Source organism: Penicillium expansum (genome assembly GCF_000769745.1).
Source record: "Penicillium expansum strain MD-8 chromosome Unknown contig313, whole genome shotgun sequence".
Classification (NCBI taxonomy): domain Eukaryota; kingdom Fungi; phylum Ascomycota; class Eurotiomycetes; order Eurotiales; family Aspergillaceae; genus Penicillium; species Penicillium expansum.
Genome location: NW_015971264.1, coordinates 389,272 through 410,093, shown reverse-complemented (window position 1 = coordinate 410,093; position 20,822 = coordinate 389,272). Strand labels below are relative to the sequence as shown.

Here is a 20,822-nt window from a genome sequence, read left to right as displayed (position 1 = left end):
TTTTTGTTTCATTATCAATACTATCCCCCCAGTCTTTCTTTTTACATAGACAAGAATATTCGGCCACTTATGTAGTCTTGTGACGTCCTTTTCGGTGTTCCTTTTCGGTGTCTATAATGATATTCATATCATTTTCGTTCCCTATACCAATTAGCATAGTTGTATAGGCGTATAGAAGGCCTCGAGTCACCACTGTCTTCTACTCACTCGTCTTCCTAATTTCATTGATACTTGTTTCTAATAACTACAAGGACCTGATAACTGATCTATCACCAAATCCCTTAACAATGATAGTATTTCTAATACAATATTCCGCATGATCGCTGAATACATAGGAATTCTATTCCTAATCAGTGCGGCTGTTCGGACTCTGTGTCTGCCGAATGTCCGAAGAAGCGCGATATCCCCGGCGCCCCACCAAGACCCCGGATTGAGATAGGACTGAACTATCGTGATAGTTTATCAAATGATGCGATTCAGGTATATATCTTCATCTCATCTCGAGAGAACAGCTACCATCTTCTCGCACGTCCATCGTTTTCTCAGTATAGACTAGCAATCATGACAGACCATACAGGTATATCTCCCAGCGCTTTCTCCCAATCCCTCTCCTAATAATAGACCAAAACTAACACAACCTCCACTCCGTGACTATAGGATCCAGCTTTACATCCCGTTCTCATCATGACACCTATCCCGCAATTGACCCTACCAAGCAAGATCTCTCGTCAAAGTACATATTCATCACGGGAGCATCAAAAGGCATCGGCCGAGAAACAGCGCTGTCATACGTTCGCGCAGGATGCGCCGGCATCGCCGTCGGCGCAAGAACCAATCTGACCGAACTCGCAACATCCATTAGCGAGGCGGCCTCCACATCAGGAAAGCCCGCGCCCCAAATCGTAGTCGTGCCGCTAGACGTGACAGAAGAGAAATCCGTCGCAGCCGCCGCTGCAACAGTCAACGAAGCATTCCCGCGTCTGGACATCCTGATCAATAATGCGGGCTATTTAGAGCAGCGCGCCAAGATCGCCGACAGCGATCCGGAAGAGTGGTGGCGGACCTGGAATGTGAATGTCCGAGGGCCGTATCTGGTCACGCGGGCGTTTCTACCGCAAATGTTGACCAAGGGAGGAGAGAAGATCGTCGTCAATCTTAGTAGCATCGCGGCGCATCTCATTTCCCCCGGCGGATCGGCGTATCAGACGAGTAAGCTTGCGCTCCAGCGATGGACTGAGTTTCTGCATACTGATCATGGGCCGGATGGTATTCTGACTTTTGCTGTGCATCCTGGTGGGGTGTTGACTGATATGGGCAAGCGTTTACCTGTAGAGACGCAGGCTGTCTTGACGGAGACGCCGAGGCTTTGTGCGGATACGCTTGTGTTTTTGACGGAACGGAGGCGGGAGTGGTTGGCGGCGCGGTATATATCTGTGACTTGGGATATGGAGGAGTTTCTTGGAAGGGAGGAGGAAATTGTACAGGGTGATAAACTGAAAGTTCGGATGGTGGTTTAATCAGGTTAAACTTGAAAGGGAAGCTGGGGTTGCATAGCTAAACATAGACCTTTACAACAGCTCTGTATTATCTCGCGAATCAATACAATTATGGACTTGGAAAGCCTTGAATATTCCCAATGTTTATCCAGTTTTATAAGAGTAATAGTAGTTAGGGAGCTTCCAAGGTTGGCTATATCATTGTTCAGTGCAATTGATAAGAAGATTATAAGATTATAGAAGAAAATGAAATTTGTGGTGACATAGTAAGCTCAGTGACGAATCGAATATTACAAGAGAATATATAGAAAGGAAGCATCAACACATGAAAATAAAAGAAAAGTCGGAAAGGTAAATGGAACTCACGGTTGGGGTAGTCAAACCGCAAGTCAGAGTCAGAGACGATGAAGTCGCAACGTAGTTAACCGAAGCCTCCCTCCAGACATTCCTCACTATTGAGCCTATGTTGATAGCAAAAGCACCTCCACCATAAGTGCACATCATGATGCTAGCGGTGTTCCCTCCCAGGGCCTTGTAGTAAAACGAGAAGTTGTATGTATTGCCGACAACGGTATCGAATGTCTGCGTGATTTTGGAGCTACTGGCTCCGGCACTAACGGTATAGAGGTCGACTGCGTTGGAGGTATCGTAGCCCGCCACGATCGCATACCTGCCGGTACCAGTGGTAGTGAGTGTCCATGGGCTTATAGTGGTACTGGAAAAGCCGGGGTTTTGGATCAGGTTCACGCCGCAAGTTGGAGTTGCTGGGGTGGCGGTTGATGTAAGTGTTGTGGTCGTGGTGGTAAGGACTGTTTGGGTGACGGTGACGTCGACTGTGGAGGTTGTGATGACCGTGCTCAGTGCATCGACAGTGGCTGTGGCGGCAGTGTGGATGGTTGTTGGCAAGGTGACTGTGGCAGAGATTGTGGAGGTAGAGGTGATAGTCGCCACTTCGGTGATGGCGACTGTGGCTGTTGTGGTCTCCGTCTTTGTTGTGGATATAGTTTCAGTGGCAGTGATATCAGCTGTAGCAGTGGTTGTCTGGCTGATGGTGAAATCGAGTGTCTTGGTGGTGCCCTGAGTCGTGATAAGGTCGGTTGTAGCAGTGGAAGTCACATCGACAGTCACATCCTGGGTAATCTCGGCTGTTTCGTAGGCAGTCAAATCGAAAGTTATCAGAGATATAAGATCAGTTGTGAATACGGCTGTAACAACGTCAATCACAGTGGTAGTGTAGTCGTCCGTCACAGTAACCGTCGCGATGTCCGTTGCAGTAGTTGTAGAGGCATCCGTGATAGTTGAGGTCGCAACGATGCTTGCCGTGGAAGTTCGAGTCACAGCTTTGGTCAAAAGAGTGCGCACGATATTGGTGGTGAAGTGAGTGACATAGTTGGTGATAGTTTTCGTGACCTTCACCGTTTGGGGGTCGCGCGCCTTAGAATGGGTGGTCAAAGTTCTAGTCACGGTGGGCTGCGCGTCTGTCTTGGTAGTGAGGACCGTCGAGGTGCACTTGTCAAGATGCAAAGCAGAGCAAGCGGTGATCAAATCCCGCTCAGGGATTGTCCGTAGGGGCGGGGGCGTGTGGAACGCATGTCCCTCTGGAGCAACTTCCCCGCGCTTAGCAGGCGCGGTCACGACGACATCAGTGGTCACTGTTACTCCATCCGTCACAAAAGTGGTCTGAGTAGCGGTTGTGTAGTCAATCATGGTGGTGAGGAGTACATTGGTGGCTGTTTCCATGTCCGTTTGGACAACAGTAGCCAGCTGGACTTCGGTGGCGGTAACATCCACCTCTTGGGTAGCCGTAGAGAAGATAGCATCAGTAGTTGTCTCGGTGGCAGTATCAGTAAAAGAAAGAGTGATGGTCTCCGTGTGATAGTTGGTGACAGTAGCAGTCGATAAATCAGTGAATGTGTTGCTCGCAAACGCAGTCGCGATATCAGTGATATACTCCGTAACGAATGTAGTTAAGTAACCTGTGATTGTGTTGGTCTTGGTCGTTGTCTCGGTCTCGGTCAAAACTTCGATGATAGTGACAGCAACATTATCAGTGATGGTTTGGCCGATGGTGCTCGTGGCAGTGCTCGTAAAGGACCGGATGGTCGTTTCGTAGTCTACCTTGGTTAAGTGGGCAGTCTTGACATCTGTAACAGTCACCGCTGTGTGGCTAGTGATAGTCACAGGTACAGTGATAGTGGAGGTGGCATATTGCGTTGCGGTACTGGTAACCGCACGAATGGTCGTCGAGGTAACTTGCTTCGTCGATGTCGTGGTGACCTTGGGTGGATAGTCCGTTATGGTATGCGTGACCTTGACGGTAGTCGGCCATGGGTGCACTTTCTTTGTGTGGGTGACGGTAGCGCAAGTGCTATGAATCAGCTCCCGGCAAAACGAGGGTCCCTCGTGCTCATGTCGGATCAAACGAACGAGCTCCTCTCCCGAAGGGCACTTCACATTCTTGTCTGGCTGAGGCAAGGCCACCGCAGTAGCTGCCAACGCGAGGAGTAATGAGCCCCAGATCATGACAGCACTCACGACTTGCGGTGTATAAAATGGAATCACAACCAGACAACGCCAACAGGATCCAGTCCATTGCAGCAGCCAGGGGACTTATATCTCCCCCCGACATGTCAACACGGCCACCGGGTCGAAAACATGGAATTTCAAGCGACACATCTATCAATTTTGTTAGTTCCAGGCTTAAAAAGGTAAGCCTATGGGGATTTTGTGGGGCGCTAGTTGAACACTAACAGAGTGGCAGTTGCAAAATAGGAGAAATAAGCCGGCGTAGCGGCGAACCCGTACGCAACACTCACGAACGCACAACCAAGCCTTGGCCAGGCCCGAAGCCATCGGTGTTTTCCGAGGTTTAAATCAGGGGGCAATTCTTTGTTCGGGTGTTTTGACTGGCTTGGGCGCTTATGCATACAGCTTCTCGCTTCAGGCGAATTCTGTATGACCATTGGTAGATCTAGTCCGTGTGTTTATTTCAAATCGGACATGAGATTAAAATATACCTGTTCCTTTGCCAAAATTTGCAGGAAAATATTCAGGCTAGAGGATATAATGGGTTGGTTCAAAATGCTGTGGAGTAATATAACGTCGTCGGCTTAACCGTTCGTCATATGATAGGGAGTGAAATGTAGAAGACTACCAACGAGGCCAACAAAACTGCCCTGCTCTATAAGATTGAACCAAATTACACATCAGATGACATTTCTTCATTGTGTAGAGCTAGACAGTAAATCAAACACCAGCATGCTCAGATTATGAACATGCAAGAAAACATAAATAGAACCCCCAGAGTAGACGCCCGATGAAGCCAGAGCAACCCAGTCAGTGGAAGTCATTTCCTCGACTGGCACTTTGATTGATGGCTATGCAATTACTTATGATCGACGGATGATAGACAGCAAGATCCACTTAAGCCGTCGGGCCCCCGGCTCCATGTCCGGTATCCTGGCTGCCGCGGCGATGGAAAGGATGAGATCCAAAATGGAAGACTTTCTTCACGGCATTGGTAATGCTATTCTTCCTCCGACCTTGTGGCGCCTCCTCAGCAGAGCGATCTGTGTTTTTCTTGGGCACAGAGGCATCATCAGCAAGGACAATCGATGTCACGGCCGGCTTTGGTGGCCACTGCCCGTCTGCCTTCCAGCCTTGAACCATGGCTTTGGTCAAATGGGCAAGGTTGACGGGGACGGTGGGGGTCATGCCTTGCGCGACAACCTTGGTGTAAATTGAAGGATAGATTGCGGTATTAATGGTAGCGCGAACTGGGTTGTCGTTTGAAATGAAAGGCGGGGCAACGGGGCAAAGTGGTTCATCAAGCTCTTCTTCCGTCTTCTCCTCTTCCGTTTGGTCTTCCACTGCTGGGAAGGATGTAAGTTGAGTGGGCGCGTTTGCGGCAGCTTTCTGATCCGGCTCTGTGATGTTGGTATCTGACGAAGCCTTCCGTTTAGCTCCCTCGTCTGGCGCGGTGGATAATCCTTCCTCCAGATCATCTTGCTGTCCTGAGGTCATATCCACCCGTTCCTGAAGCGCCTCGCTTTTCTCCCGATCCGCGATGGAAAGCGACGTCTCGGTCCGGACCGCTAGATCAGAGGCACCAACACCTTCACTGCCCCGGGCAAGCGGCATTGCGAATTGGGATGAACCAGACGAAGTCGCGCCATTTTCTCCCAGCTCCACGCCATCGGACTGATCTGTTGTGTCTGTCTGGGCACCAGCCAAAGCGCGCTTTTGGTCCTCCGCCCGAATCTGCCTCCGAGTCTTCGCGCCACACCACGCATCGCGCCTGGCCATCCACAAGCGTAGCCCTTCGTTCCATGCCATTTCGTCATCCATTTGCCTACGGCGTTTGCGACGCCGCTCGATGCCTGCAGCCCCGGGGGCGAGTTTCAGCACGGCTGACGGATCATATTCTTGCTCGCTATCTGAGCTCTGGGGTTCAAGTTCCGAGGTTGGGGTGTCGAATTCTCGGACTCGCCATTCGCACACTTCGCGGTTGTGGCAAAGGGTACCATCGGCGGAGGACGGGGAGGGAACGCCGGCGTCAAAATCCCAGTCATTGCGAACGACTTCCTTGACGAAGACTTTGGCCTCACGAACTGAGGTATCCCTAGACCCGGTGGCCATCATTTTCACGATTTGTTCTGGATGTGGGGGGTTGCTCGGGTGAGAAAGTGGGGAGCTTTGGAGCAAGGTTTTTTTTTTGCCCGAAGGTTTTCTTGCTTGCCCGTGCACTCCTGTTCTGAACTATTAGAAGACGCAAAATCAGGAAATTCGAAGGCAGCAAAGAAGCCAGTACAGAGGCAAAAAACACAGAAGCAACCTTGAAGGTCTTTTGCAAAGTCATGTGGCGGGATGATCAGACTCATGTCATATGGCACGTGCCCGAATGCGGAGATACAAGCCTCAACTCTCGTTGATTTCGTCTCTTTTCATTTTCCTAAAGATCTTTCATCTTTCTTCTATTTAATTTGATTTTGACATTTCCAAAATACTCGTCGGTTGCTCTAAACTACAATCTCATAGTCTTACAATGGGCAACACAAACTAATTCGAGGCAATTGAAAAAAAAGGACCTCGCCTATTGAGCCCAACACATGGAGTGGCGCAACGCCAAGTGGTGCTATTAATCCTTGTCAATGATTCGCGCTATACCAACATTGGAAGCTGGTTAAGATGAGGGCCTAGATGTGGCATCATGCAATTATAAACTCATTTGCCCTTGCAAAGGCATATCAAGAAATATAGTTGGGCGCGATTCAAAGACCAGTTCAAAAATTCAAAAATTCATATCCAATTCCTCGCCTATTGCTCCTATTGCATTACTTCGTTCTAAAGAAACAATCCCTCTTCATGCGTGGTACTTTAGCAACGCCGATCATTTCCCCATACCTAGCTATCATTTCCCCATACCTAGCTCCTCACTGACCTCCTTCACGACAAATGCCCATTCGAGGTCTTCCATGCAGTCTGCATCAATCGATACCTTGAGATCGAGAGGTATTGCCAATTTCTGCCTATTGTTAAGATAGAGCAGAATTACCTGGAGAGACGCGCAGCAAGGACTCCATTCAATGAAAATGGTCGTGGTCCTACACACAGGGACTGGAATTAGCAAAAGAGATTCCACTGCACTCATTAAATCACTGGAGTAATGTCTTACTGCTTCCCTTCACTCCCAACCTCGTACTCCATGTCATAGACGGCATACCGTGGAACCGGGTTCCCATCTTTGTCGGCTGCATCCCAAAGCTTCCCGCGGAAAAAGTCCCAATCTTTCTCTGTAGATGTCTCCTCGACTACAATGCTCTTGTAGTCGTCAGAGATCTTGTAGATTATGAACTTCGGTCTGGTGCCTTCTGGTCCTGATCGGAGCTGGTTGAATGCAGATATGCATTCTTCTGTGATGGAAATACTGATATGTATCGGTTAGTTGATCTGTTTTTCACGAATGCTTTTGTTGGAGCTGTAGAAATACCCCGATGGATTCTGTAGAACGCAAGGCGTTAGTATTTATACCCACTGCTTGTAACGGATCTGCTTACCGGCATATTGAAGTCTAGCAACTATTACTTGACAGCAGAAGGATTTATGCAGTTCGAATAGACCGAGCAGGATGAATACTTCCTTGTGGTGGATGGGGAGTAGGGAGATGATGGAGCAATTAGCCACTTTTCTCGCCTTATATCCCTAATCCTACAAGAATTCCGTGTGTTTCTTTACATCCTGCCTCTGATGTATTCTATATTGAAAGAATAAACAGAGAAAGAAGCCTTTGTCATGCACAGGTAGGAACCTGGTGAATGTGCAACACAAATTGCCTCTACCTGCAGCTATATTAGCATTGCTTCACTAGACAAACCCCAACCGGAAAGACTAGAATATATTTCAATTGATTAATTGCAAATGTCCTTACACAATAAGCACTCAAATATGTTGTGTTTACAGCGAGAAATCTATAATTGGGCAGATATAGCCAGCTAGGTACTACCTAACTAGTACCCTCAAGGCTAGATTCTGAAATCCTTGACATAAATGTATGTGAAGGCAATCAAAAAGCATACTTTGCGCAAGCGACTTTTCTATGTATAATCTGTGATGTAGAGAAAAACATTTAGTCACTGTAGATCTAATTTAAAGCATGTAAATAGGAAACAATGCAAGAGTTTATTGCCCAAGAAATGGATGGCAGTATATACATTTGAGTAATGGTACAGGTCTATCATATCGCTAAAAGTACACAGGGAAACCCCAATTCCCCCCTAATCCACGTAAAATGACCCAGTATACAAGCCGGCGAGAAACCTCCAATGAAACAAAAAATCATGTCCGAACACGCGCCGAATCAGCCGAAGCATCACCACTAGCACCAGGAATGAATCCCCACCCAGGACTCTTCTGGCGACGACCCTTACGATCACCATACTGCTCGTCGAACTTCCGAATCGCCGACAGCGAAGACATATCCTCACTGATCGAAGCGCTGATTTCTTCCATTCCGCGCTCGAAATGCGCACGAGTCAGAATACGACGCTTCGGGTAGCTATACGGCTCGTCACCCGTGTGTTTGGCTGCTGCGTCGTTCTCCTCACGAACGCAAGCCAGTGCAGCCGCCACCGACAGATTCTTCAAATCGGAACCAGAATACAGCGGCGTGCGTCGGGCGAGTTCAGCAAGGTCGACGGAGGGTTCGAGCTGCTCCTCTTTCAGGTGGATTTTCAAGACTGCTTCGCGGTCTTCCTCGGTTGGTAGATCGACTAGTAGACGGCGGGGGAGACGACGGAGGACAGCATCGTCCAGATCGAAGGGTCGGTTTGTGGCGACCATGATGAATGCTGAAAGGTCGTTCATGCCATCCCACTCGCGCAGGAACTGGTTGATCAATTCGCGGTGGGAGGTGCGGCTACTAGCTCCGGTACGTGAGCAGAAGATGGCATCCGCTTCATCGATGAAGACTACGCAGGGACTGAGCTTCTTGGCAAGTGTGAAGATCGCTTTCACGTTTTTCTCGCCCTCGCCCACGTACATGTCGTACACTTCAGACCCGCTAACTTCGAGGACGGTTGCTCCACTCTCGCGAGCTACGGCTTTGGCGAGGAGCGTCTTACCGGTGCCTGGAGGTCCGTATAAGAGAAGACCGGGGATCTTGTCGGTGGCGAGGACACCGTATGTGAATGCCTCGGGGCGGATGAGTGAGAGAGAGGTCAGGGTCTTGAGGGCGTCGATGGTCTCGGGGGGCACATGCACATCGTTAAATGTGGTTCGGATGCTTTTTGCGTCAACGACACCGTTAAGAAGCTTTTTCTCGTGCGTGTTGCATGTTTTGCGCAAAGAGGCGATCAGCTGGTCTCTGGTCTGCCCCGTTTCCGAATCCTTCTGCTTGGGTGACTTCTCTTTTAGCCATTCATTGGTGACTCGATCACTTTTATCCATGAGCTCAATTCCACGGCGGATGTGCTCAAACCCGAGAGGCTCGTTGGCTTCAGCGCAGCCAAGTGCAAGGGTAGAAATCCAATGCACTTGATTGTACGACCAGTACCGATCCTCGATTCCTGACTCCTTGATAGTCGAAGGTTCCAGTGGCCAAGCTCGGTCGCTCAAGATGTTATCTTTTACAGGCAGAGCCTGTTCATGTAATCGGAAGCGAAGCATGCTCTGCATGTGGCGAATATTGATATCCATAGTGCGCTTCTTTCGGTCTTCTGCGAAGACCTTTTCAGCGTCTTTCGAGCTCATGGCAGGGGTAATGAACAAGGTTTTCGAGAACTGATCATCGAGAACATTTTGCAGCAGACCAGCACCATCTTGTGAGGGTGAGTGGTGAATTTCCTGCGAGGTAGTTCCGATCAACAGAATCTTGGACCCTGCAGCTCTCCGATCTTGGATGACTTTGTGCAGGAGTGTAATGAATTTGGACCCCTCTCGGGTGTTTTGAATGTCACGGTAGTCTTGAATATGCATGATGATGTCTCGAGTTGGCAAAACGTTGCTGGCTTTCGTTTCGACATTTTCTGTTGTTTCAATGGGGACTGACTGGGCCGATTGACTTGGTGAGCCAAGAAGCTCGTTGACTAATTGAATCCACCGAGTTTCAGCGCGCTGACCACTTCGTGAGGCTCCGGCCCCAGGATCCGGATCCGTTTGGCCATTGATAGATCCCCCCAGGAGAGTTTTCAGCCCAAGCCAGTTTGGAAGCGGGATGTCACCGGCTTCTTTGCTGCTCTCGATTGTGATAAACCGAGGTGTGCTGATATCGCCGCGCATACCACGGGGACCACCTGCAATTTCAGTCACGTCATCCTCGCCGTCTCCTTCGGGGTCTTCAAGTTCCGACCATGGAGTTGTGACGGATTGCCGATATACATCATAGCCGAGAGATCGAATGGGCGAGGTTACTCCAACATCTGCGAGATCTTGCTCGCTGAACAATTGTGCAATATCCTGGGCATTAAGGGTCACCAGGTCAGTGCCCAACTCGTGGGCAAGCTTCTTCACCACCGCATCTAGGAATGGTATGCCATCACTACCCGGGTAGTGCAGCGCCAGATGCGACTTCTTTACCGAAGGCTCTTTGGCATATTTTGCAGCTGGTAACCGCAAGCCTGCTTTGGCGGAGGCCCGCAGCTCTTCCCATGATTCCTCGGCCACCGCATACCGATTCCCCGCTGCTGTCGGTGGTTCACTGCATGCAGATGGGTCGGAATTTCCCCCGGAAGCCTGGATCTCACTTTGCACCTCCTCCGCCTCCTGTTGTGACCCTGACTTGGTTATCTGAACCTGGTGTAGTGACTGTGTAGGGTGGTCTTCACTGCTATGAGACAACTTATTGTGCTCGTAGAACCAGGCGGGAACAGTCGCTGTTGATGGTGAAGTCTGTTGCGAGGATTTTCGATTTCGCATCGCTCGGCGTACGGCAGATCCGTAGGTTTTGGTGATCGACTTGGCCGACTCGGCGGAGGGAGATGTCGCCGGCGTGCCATTGTCGGGGATCTTCTCAGTTTTGAGGGAGGGGTCTTCGACAACATTCCCTGGCGCTGAAGACTCGGTATCGTGGGGCTCTTGGGATGGTGATGCGAGCCATGTTCGTGACAGATGGAATCGTCGCGCGGACAGCGGTGCGGAATAACGCCGGCGAGCAACAAATCGACAAGGGCGTGCAACCGAGAGCCGGACTTGTTGCATTGACGAATACATCCGGGACGCTGTCACCGGACCTTGATGTGATATCACCGAGAGTAGTAGATATATGCACCACGTCGCGAGTGGCGCAGGGTCCCTATCGGGCCCTACGAAGGAGAAATGCTAGGTCACGTGATTTTGGATTTTCAGTATTTGCCTCTGAAACCTGAGGTTCTTTATTATTAGACCATCCCTATGTGTGCTATATGCAAAAAAAAAAAGGTAACTTTATCTCGAACTTCCCAAAGCTTACATGCAGTGCAGATCGACATTTCGTGGGCGTACAGTTTACTCTCTACCTACATGTATGTATACATTCTTCAATCGAGGATCCTAGTACCCGCTTTGTCTCCACCACGTCTATTGGAAAAAGGTACCTTTTATAAATGCTTCCCATACAAAAGGTAATTCTCTCCAAGCTTCGCTTTCTTGACCACAACATTTAGAGACCAAATGACATTAACATTTCCAGGAAAGGGAAATCCATCTCGGGAGGCAGTGGGGAGCGACTTGCGCGAAGGGAAATCAGAACTGGAACCCCTTGGTGATTTGTAAGTAGTAGAGATTGATGGTTTGTATATAGTAGTAATCCTCCACTGTGTGGTTATCATAACGTTTACATTAACATCTCACGGAATTTATGCCCTGAATTGTTAGACAAGTATACCCGCACGTGATGCTATACCAAGCACCTGTGCCGTCATCATGGCATTTTTTCAATCCATTTGGCAGAGAATATCGGCTCATCCAGGCCGTAGACAAAATGCTCAACAGCTCAGGACAACGAGGCAACAGCCCAGAGCAATGATGCAGCGGTTAGATTCGACGAAACAGCGGCTCGAGGCAGCAATGAAAAATCAGGCTGAAATAACGGAGCAGCAGCTTCTGATAGAAAAGCTGACACCGTTAGAGCAGCTGCCGGTTAAGCTTTTGTTGTCAATAGCGGACTTGCTATTCCCTGAGGATGTTCTTTGTCTTGCGCTGTGTAGCTCCCACACTTTTGTGGCCTTTGGTCGTCAAACAAGCAAGATCAAATTACCCGGAGGAAGAGGCAAGCTGCCGTTCCTTCAGAGACTGGAGCGTGATCTACCAAGTCATTTCATTTGCCACTGTTGTATTCTTTTCCACAAATACGACGAGTCAAAATGCTACAAGCTAACAAAACCACGGCTCGACTCGGATCACTCACTTTCTTGTGTGTGAGATATGAAGTGGACAATGCAAGATCTTGAAGTGAAGATACACGGGGATTTCCTTCATAATCACTACAATCTCACCTTTCTACATATGCAGCTTGTGATGCGGCATTTCTCCCACGGCCCGAGGTCCGATATAACCCCCGAGGCACTGGCATACACCAAGGTGAAGGAATGCGGCGATGCCAACACGCTGGTTTCAATAGAGTCATGCATATGCCTAATGGATGGGACAGAAACAGGTCCATATTCACCGAAACACTCAGCAACATCCTCTCCTGGGGCACCGAGCCTTTGCTTACACGTTCAAGACATGGTGTTCGTAGAACGTGACAAGGTGCTTTTCATTGACCCTTCAAGCATATTGAACATCGATTTCGACTTTTTATGGATTTGCGAACATATATTATATTCGGATCTAATCAGCTTAATCGTCGACTTGATTAAGGCTCATTCGGAGAGTGAACTAAAACCAACACGCAGCGCTTCCTCGAACAGTTGTGAAGTATGCCGCTGATTATCATGTTGAACTACTCGAATTTGGTTCACATGCTTTGGCTCTAATCATTACCAGATGGATCAACTTGGGCACAGGCTCAAGCCCAGATGATCCCCAGTGGAAGAGGGCTCAGTCAGCTTATGAAAAGCCTCCCTCTTTGGATGGGAAGGGACTTGCTAGCCCTCGGGTGGCAGCTGAAAATGTTGTTCCGAGTCACTGGTCAAAAGAAGCCTTGACTTTCTCGAATATCTCATTGCTCAGAAATTCGGAATATCAAAATTTGATGGAAGAACTCGACTACGACTCCGACATCTGGATTTTGCCCACACCTCGAAAGGCGTCGATTAATCCATACACCGAGAAGATTAAGCGTATTTTGTGACTGTGGGAAGATCCCACTTATGGTGCGCTGGAATGATCTCATCTTGTTTGCATCTGTTGCTAAGGTGAAACATCACGGCCATGCGAAGATGCCATTGTCATTTTCAACCCCTAGTATGATGTAAGTACTTAAGACATAGTCATGTACTCATAGTGGCGGTATGTTTGACCTCCACTTCTTAGTACAATCACAGCCCTCCTAGGAGATGCATTGTCGCTCCTAACTGGGGGAGGGCGGCACTTCAAATCTCCCGTGCAGTGAATCGTAACACCCCCACAGGATCAATGGGACCATAACCACATAGACTTGGCGTATTTTGCCAGACCCCATGATGAAACAATCTTACATTTTCTCTACCATGCCATCCCAAAGCCCCAGCAAAGAGAGGAAGTTAGAAGAAAGGTTTATAGACCAAAGCCATGGTTGTGCTTGTGAAATGGAAACAGTCGAGGCAGCTACAACCTCAGGTGTGCTAAGGGAAGTGTATGGCAAGTTTTCTGTGTCTTCATTGCTTCTACTTCTATGTTGCTTGTGCTTTTCTTTTGGTTATTATCTTTCAGGATCCAAGGTACAACAAGTAAGCGGTTTGGTGTATTCTACATGCATATGTAGTCTGCACCTGATCGGTCCTAAATATATTTCTAATGCCTATGGAAAGACATACATGTTGTACGCACACTGTGAGTACAAAGTGAGATGCCTACTTATAAGAGAGAGCATTTTGCTAGGGCTGACAGCCATTACCAACATTAGAAGTCATTCTCACCAGAGTGTTATGTGGCTTATAGTATAAAACACAGGTTGATGAAGCATATTTCAGGTATGGACTAGAAGCTACAAGAGACATAGATTTAGATGAAGAAAAAAAAAAAAAGTTCATTCAAGTATTCCCACAACTATATATCCAGACAACACACAGGTGTAAGAGCGAATTGATCATCAGAAGGAAGGCAACGGAAATCTCTACACGGTTTTGCGCATTCAGAACAGGTCTGTGAGTTTACATCCGAAAATTTTTCGTCACTTGATCAATTCGCCATTACAACGAGCGATATCCTTTTATGCATCGTGGTTCATGTTTGGAACTAGACTGAGAACAATGTTAGTGAATTGTTTAAAACAAAGCATGATAAAGGTGCATTGCAATATAAGAGTTCTCAGACAAGATATACTGGCAAGTAGCAGACCGACCGGGAAGGAAGGTCCGTATTGTCTCCGCATTGTCGATTTGGAGGGTAAAGAAGTAAAGTGTTTTGTCATCCTTGAACAGATAGGAAATGCAAATGCAGAGGGGGACAGAATCAGACAGGATGTAAACTTACGTTAAGCACCAGGTACTATCACCTGATCTATCTGGTTAGTGGCGAGATTGAAGTCGTAAGATGCATACTATTGGCATTGGGTCATACTATCCTCAGGAGTCAGGTGCAATCAACATCAAGAGAGCTCCGGAAACCTGAGGAATATAAAACCACAAAGCCAAAGGTAATTCACAGTGATTGTAGGCTTCAAAAAGATAACAATCTGCAAGAGGTAGGAAGAGAGATTAACTCCTAAGAGTGCTCTCAGTCGTGTACCATAAGAAAAGAAGAATGAAAGACAAAGAAGAAGATGAAGAAGAAGAAAAGAAAAAAAAAAAGTTGTGAAGAAAAAGCCGCGAAATTCACACGTGACTTCCCAATCAGGGATAGCGTATGATTGGACTGAGGAGAGAGGAGAGAAGGGAAAAAAAGCCTCCAAAAGGGAAAAAGATAATATTCAAAGATGGAGCTTATACTTTAAGATCTATACAATTTCCCGACTTCATTAGTCCTTTTTATTTCCTCTCTATCCCTGTTTCTCTTTGGATTTATCGCGTTGTCGTCTCGGTTAGATCCTCCACCCTACGGACCCGGATCCTCCGTCCCCAGTTCTCTCTCTCCCACCGGGCGATCATCCTTGATTCCTGACTTGGGTGTTCGCAATACCTTTTTAGCCCCCTAATATTCAGATCCTTTAGGAAAAACTACTTGTGAGTTGTGCCTCTTTGAGATATTCCGACTGTTGGGAGAGCCCAGCCCCTCCACGCCTCTTTCCCCTAGCCCCCGTCACTTTTAACCTTCATCCCCGACATCTTCTCTTATCACTCCCCGCTGACCACCCATTTCTCTCAAAAGGCAAAAAAATATTCATTGCGCGGGTGAGTGACTTGGCCAGGAGGCCCCCGATCGATACTTCAGCACCTCGCGTCTGCTGAATACCGGTCCAAGTCGCTCGCTACGTCTTGGCCCATCCCCGAACGCTAAAAGCGGCCTGTTGTCTTCCCACTCCAGTCGCGCTCCACGCCACGTTTCGCCCACATTTTCGCCATCGCGAGCGATCATTTTTGAAGTCCCCCATTTGTGGTGACTTCGTCGCTCAGCAATGATGATGACGCAGCCGTTTCCTGCCCACCAAGGCATGCCGCAACATGGGTTTCCCCCCGGTCACCCAATGGCCGCGCAACATCCAAATGGACACCCCGGCGCTGGAATGGTACAGCAAATGCATCCTGGTGTGTCTGCGCCAGGAGGACCTCAAGCCAGCCCAGCGGGCCCGATGATGGGCGGCATGGCCCCGGGCGCTGGGACAGCTGGTCCTGGTGGCCCAAATGCTCATGCCCTCTCCCATCTGAATCCCGCGCAGGCGCATATGCTTCAGACCTCCCAATTCCAACAAAATTGTTAGTATTCAACCTCCTAGTTGCTTAACGCGATGGTGTGCGAGATGTGATGTTATGGGACACGCGATCGGCGCCCTCTGCGGTGATTTCTTTTCCCCCGCTATACCCGCGTCTCTTCCAGCCGTTCTCGATTGTATACTTACATCCTGATCAATCTATAGTCGCGAACAATCCCCATCTAATACACCAGCACCAACAACAGCAACAGCAACAATTAATGCGGCAACGAATGATGCTCCAACACCAGCAGCAACAACAACACCAGCAGCAGCAGCAGCAACAGCAGCATCAGCAACAACACCAGCAGCAGCAACAACAACAGCAGCAGCAGCAACAGGGTCTCCCAGTGACAATGCCTAATGGTACACAAGGACTTAATGCTGCCCAAATTGCTGCAATGCAAGCGAACCCTGGAATGCGACCCGTCAATATGATGCACATTCAGCAGCAAATGCCGCATGGTCAGCCGCCAACTCTCCAGCAACAGCAGCAATTCTTCGCTATCCAGCAGGCACAGCAGCAGCAGGCACAACAGGCTCAGCAGGCTCAACAACATGCTCAGCAACAGGCAAATAATGGACAATCAGGCCAGCATACCCCGCAGCGTACATCAGCACAACCCCCGAATATGCACGAACAGAGTGCCACCCCACAGTCGCAGCATGGTGGACCAGGAGGGGGCACACCACAACCCTCCCAGACCTCTCAGCCGCCATCCACTCAACCTCCGCAATCGCAGGGTCCCCCTCAAGGCCAACCCACTCCCAATCCCCCATCGCAGCAATTGCCGCAGTCTCAACAGCCAGGTCAACAGGGGCAGCCTGGCGTGCAGCCTCAACCTCCCCAGGGTGCTCAGGGCCAGCAACCGGGTCCTCAGAATCAGCAGATGACAGCCCAGGAAGTTCAGTTGAAAGCACAACAACACCAGAATGCTCTTATGATGCAGCAGCAACAGCAACAGCAACAGCAAAGGAAGAACAACGCAATCTTGACCATTCATGCCTATGCTGAGCATCTGGGAAACTTCCAACCCCGCAATGAGACCCAGGATCTTCTATATTGGCAATCGTTCGTCGACCGTTTCTACTCCCCTGTAGGTGTATTGCGACAGGGTGTTTGGAACAACACGATTGGATCTAAACAATTTGAAATTGGGACTCCCGCACTGGCACGTTATTATTTGACCCAGTTCACCAGCGGAATTAGTCAAATTCAGATGGTAGTGGAAGGTGCTCGTGAGCGGGAATCTCATAACGGAGGACATTACGTGGAAGCCCCGAAATGTTCATTCATTTATTGGTTCAAGAATGAGTGCCAGGTACATCTCCTATCCCATGCTTCTTTTCCGTTCAACTTGCTAATGTCTACCTGTAGCTTTTCACTAACGGCACGTTGCGCGCGCATTTCGATATGCACAACAAGCTTGAGATGCTCGATGTTAATGTCGTCAGCCACAACGAGTTCATTCCGCGGTCTTTGTTGTTGGCCATGGAGGCGGACTCCCAAAAGCAAAGCCCGAAGGTCTCAAAGAACTCAAAACGCGCCCAGCCTAAGCAAGCACCATCATTACTACCGGACTCCAACGTGACTGCCAACGGCGTGCCTACTCCAGTGATGGGATTCATGGAAGTGGCTGAAACCATTTCTGCCATGCAAATGCTGTTCCAATTTTCGCAAGCAAACCCGCAGCTATCACCTCCTGACGCTTTGCGGAATCTCGTCAACACCCTCCAGTCGCAAACTCCCAATCCAGGCTTTGTGTCAACTCCCATGCCCATGAATCCGGGTATGAATCCAGCCATGAATCCGGGTATGAATCCAGCCATGAACCAGGTTATGAATCCAGCCATGAACCAGGGTATGAACCCGGGTATGAGTCCGGGCATGAGCCCAGGTATGAACCCAGGTATAAGCCCGAGCATGAACCCCGCCATGAACCCAGCTATGAATCCTGGCATGAATCCGGGCATGAATCCGGCGATGCACCCAGGCATGAGCCCAGGCATGAATCCAGCCATGAATCCAGCCATGCACCCTGGTATGAATCCGGGTATGAATCCAGGCATGAACCCTGGCATGAATCCAGGCATGCAGCCCATGCAAAATGTTCGTGGACATAGCATGGGCGCTCCGTCGCAGTTTGCCTCGCCTGCTATGGCCCATCTTGGTCTCCCCGGGCAGCAAGGCTCGCCTCATCTGACTGGTTCAGCACACGCAAGCCCAGCCCAAAGCAACCTTGCCGGTCCCCCCGGAATGCAACCACCAATGCAACCGTCCCCAGCTGGCGTGAACAACAGTCCAAATGTAGGTGGCAACAAACGTCGCCGGGCAAGCACCGTCAAAATGGAATCCGAGGACGGTGGTGGAGTCGAAGCTAACGGCGCACCGCAACAGGGCTCAGCGAAAGTAAAGGCTAGCCCTCGGGTGCCGAAGCGACAAAAGGGCGCCGCCGCCTAATCATGTTGGGAGTTTAGTTCTCTTCCCCCTGCTTTCATTTTTCCTCGCCGTCTCGAGTGGCGCGCAACCGGCGTACGACTGGATACCTGGGCGAGGCATGTCGCGCCCGCTCTTGTTTGTTTACTCCTCATCTAGTTCTTTCCTCCCATTGAAAGATCTATCTTGCTTTTTGGCACATGACGACTCAATTCACAATCGACGGGATTTAATCAGTGCTTGAGGCCCCCTCCCCATCTTCCTTGGAAGTGGCGCCAGGCCTCATCGATCCTGCTCAACTCCGACCTAATGTACTCTATCTTCCTTTCAGCGTTTCCTTGGTTGGCTCGGGATCATCACCTGGCCTTGCATGTTTTCTATCTCTTTCCTGTTCGGTTTTCATTTTGGTCCTTTTGCCATCCATGTCTGGGATTTAACGACTTTTGGATTGGTCTTTGTTTAGGCTTTTGCCCATTGCTCGCTGTTTCCTTGACAGTCTGTTCATCTTTTCTTCTGAACAGACATAACTATTGATATCCGTGTTTGGCGAATGATATGGCGTCCGGCTCTTACGTTTCTTTGGGAACTACGTCTGCGTGCATAGGGGTGTTCCATGTTCCATTTGGCTTCACATCTCTCCCCCCCTCGGGGCTTATCCTCTTTCTGCCGCTACTTGACGAATCCATAAATACCTGCTTTCCAATCATCATGATGCATTGTAGTTTGTATACTTGAAGGTATGTTGAAGTATCGGTCTATAGCTATACATGCAGCGTGGTTGGTATTACGATGAAATTCCCCTCGGACGTCTTTCGCCGCGTATTTCTCAGTCATACCAGCAACTGTAAATCCCCAACTGACAATTTATAGAAAAATATCCCTCTACTGAAATAAAAATTGAGCGGCGAACTCGGCGAACTCTGGCATCGGCGAATTGATAATATCGAAGCTCGGCATTAGTTATCATATCAGTTCCCCACACCGGCCTAGGAAGGGATAGCACTGCCCCTCATCTGGACTACTTTTCTCCAAACATCCTCTAATTTGGGATTCACATCTACCAATTTCGGAAGCTTAACAATGTCACACTCTCACTCCCACGACGCCGGCATCGACCACTCCCACGATGACCCCTTCAACGGCCACGGCCATGCCCACGATATCCTCGATGGCCCAGGCTCCTACGTCAACCGCGAGATGCCCTTGATCGAAGGCCGAGACTGGAAGGATCGTGCCTTCACTATTGGTATCGGTGGGTATGTATAAGCTTCCCGTTTCATTGCAATCGACCTCTATTTCACCTGCCTCGTGCCAATGCATATCCCCTCAAATCACCACCTATAGATGCACAACCAGTGACTAACGTGAATCTTGGATCCGAACAGACCCGTAGGATCCGGCAAGACAGCTCTGATGCTAGCGCTATCTCGCGCCCTTCGAGACGAGTATAACATCGCCGCAGTGACGAACGATATCTTCACAAGGTAAGAAAAAAAATACCCCAACCCCACCTACCAACCCCACACCCAAAACAAACAACAGCACTCAATACACATCTATCTACTATACCTCATACATATCTCCAATCTCATCACTAACCACCCTCCCTAAACAGAGAAGACGCTGAATTCCTCACCCGCCACAAAGCCCTGGCCCCATCACGCATCCGCGCCATCGAAACAGGCGGCTGCCCACACGCCGCCGTGCGCGAAGATATCAGCGCGAACCTCCTCGCGCTGCAAAAGCTGCAGAAGCAGTTCACGACCGACCTGCTGCTGATCGAGTCTGGGGGCGACAACCTTGCTGCGAACTACTCGCGCGAGCTCGCTGATTTCATCATCTACGTGATTGACGTTGCGGGTGGTGATAAGGTGCCTCGTAAGGGTGGACCTGGTATTACCGGGTCTGATCTACTTGTTGTGAACAAGATTGATCTTGCTGAGGCTGTTGGGGCGGATCTTGCTGTTATGGAGAGGGATGCGGCGAAGATGAGGGAGGGTGGTCCGACTGTGTTTGCGGTTGTCAAGCATGGGAAGGGGATGGATCACATTATTAATTTGATTATTAGTGCTTGGAAGGGGAGTGGAGCTTATGATGTTAGCTTGCAGAGGTGGAAGGATGGGGCTGTTAGGGGGTCTGGGAGTGTTGATGAGTAGATGCTTATCTAGACTGCCTAGGTGGTAAGTTTAAATTGGATAATTCGAGGTATTTTGGATAGATGACCTTGGAAATCCTGGAAGGGGAATACGAAGTAAAATTGGAAAGGTTAGGATATGAATTCATGAAGTTCAATATATTCAATGTGTTGAAAGTAAATGGTACACACGTTTAACTGCTTTTTCCGTCCGAATACAAAACATATTCCCCGAGAACGCCTGGAATGCAGCTGTCGCCAAATCTCCAATATGTCACAGAAGCCGCGTGT

The 20,822-nt window shown here is 49.2% G+C and overlaps 7 protein-coding genes across 7 annotated transcripts; 3 read left to right on the top strand and 4 right to left on the bottom strand.

Moving 5' to 3' along the window:
* Positions 1–561: 561 nt before the first annotated feature.
* PEX2_093270 (SDR family NAD(P)-dependent oxidoreductase) lies at positions 562–1,517 on the top strand (the record flags this gene model as incomplete). The annotated part of the gene is made up of 2 exons (XM_016746597.1): positions 562–577; positions 658–1,517. The coding sequence occupies 2 exons, from the start codon at positions 562–564 to the stop codon at positions 1,515–1,517; spliced, it is 876 nt and encodes a 291-aa protein (XP_016600313.1).
* A 297-nt stretch (positions 1,518–1,814) lies between these two features.
* PEX2_093260 (uncharacterized protein) lies at positions 1,815–4,019 on the bottom strand (the record flags this gene model as incomplete). The annotated part of the gene is made up of 1 exon (XM_016746596.1): positions 1,815–4,019. One exon carries the CDS (start codon positions 4,017–4,019, stop codon positions 1,815–1,817), a length of 2,205 nt encoding a protein of 734 aa, XP_016600312.1.
* A 900-nt stretch (positions 4,020–4,919) lies between these two features.
* PEX2_093250 (DUF4050 domain-containing protein) lies at positions 4,920–6,137 on the bottom strand (the record flags this gene model as incomplete). The annotated part of the gene is made up of 1 exon (XM_016746595.1): positions 4,920–6,137. One exon carries the CDS (start codon positions 6,135–6,137, stop codon positions 4,920–4,922), a length of 1,218 nt encoding a protein of 405 aa, XP_016600311.1.
* Positions 6,138–6,906: 769 nt separating this feature from the next.
* On the bottom strand, positions 6,907–7,558 carry PEX2_093240 (Actin-binding, cofilin/tropomyosin type; the record flags this gene model as incomplete). The annotated part of the gene is made up of 4 exons (XM_016746594.1): positions 6,907–7,024; positions 7,171–7,422; positions 7,486–7,496; positions 7,553–7,558. 4 exons carry the CDS (start codon positions 7,556–7,558, stop codon positions 6,907–6,909), a joined length of 387 nt encoding a protein of 128 aa, XP_016600310.1.
* Positions 7,559–8,330: 772 nt separating this feature from the next.
* PEX2_093230 (ATP-binding protein) lies at positions 8,331–11,189 on the bottom strand (the record flags this gene model as incomplete). Its single annotated transcript, XM_016746593.1, has 1 exon — positions 8,331–11,189. One exon carries the CDS (start codon positions 11,187–11,189, stop codon positions 8,331–8,333), a length of 2,859 nt encoding a protein of 952 aa, XP_016600309.1.
* A 4,477-nt stretch (positions 11,190–15,666) lies between these two features.
* On the top strand, positions 15,667–18,421 carry PEX2_093220 (uncharacterized protein; the record flags this gene model as incomplete). Its single annotated transcript, XM_016746592.1, has 3 exons — positions 15,667–15,964; positions 16,126–17,282; positions 17,339–18,421. 3 exons carry the CDS (start codon positions 15,667–15,669, stop codon positions 18,419–18,421), a joined length of 2,538 nt encoding a protein of 845 aa, XP_016600308.1.
* Positions 18,422–19,477: 1,056 nt separating this feature from the next.
* PEX2_093210 (urease accessory protein UreG) lies at positions 19,478–20,553 on the top strand (the record flags this gene model as incomplete). The annotated part of the gene is made up of 3 exons (XM_016746591.1): positions 19,478–19,653; positions 19,783–19,881; positions 20,013–20,553. The coding sequence occupies 3 exons, from the start codon at positions 19,478–19,480 to the stop codon at positions 20,551–20,553; spliced, it is 816 nt and encodes a 271-aa protein (XP_016600307.1).
* Between the last annotated feature and the right edge of the window lie 269 nt (positions 20,554–20,822).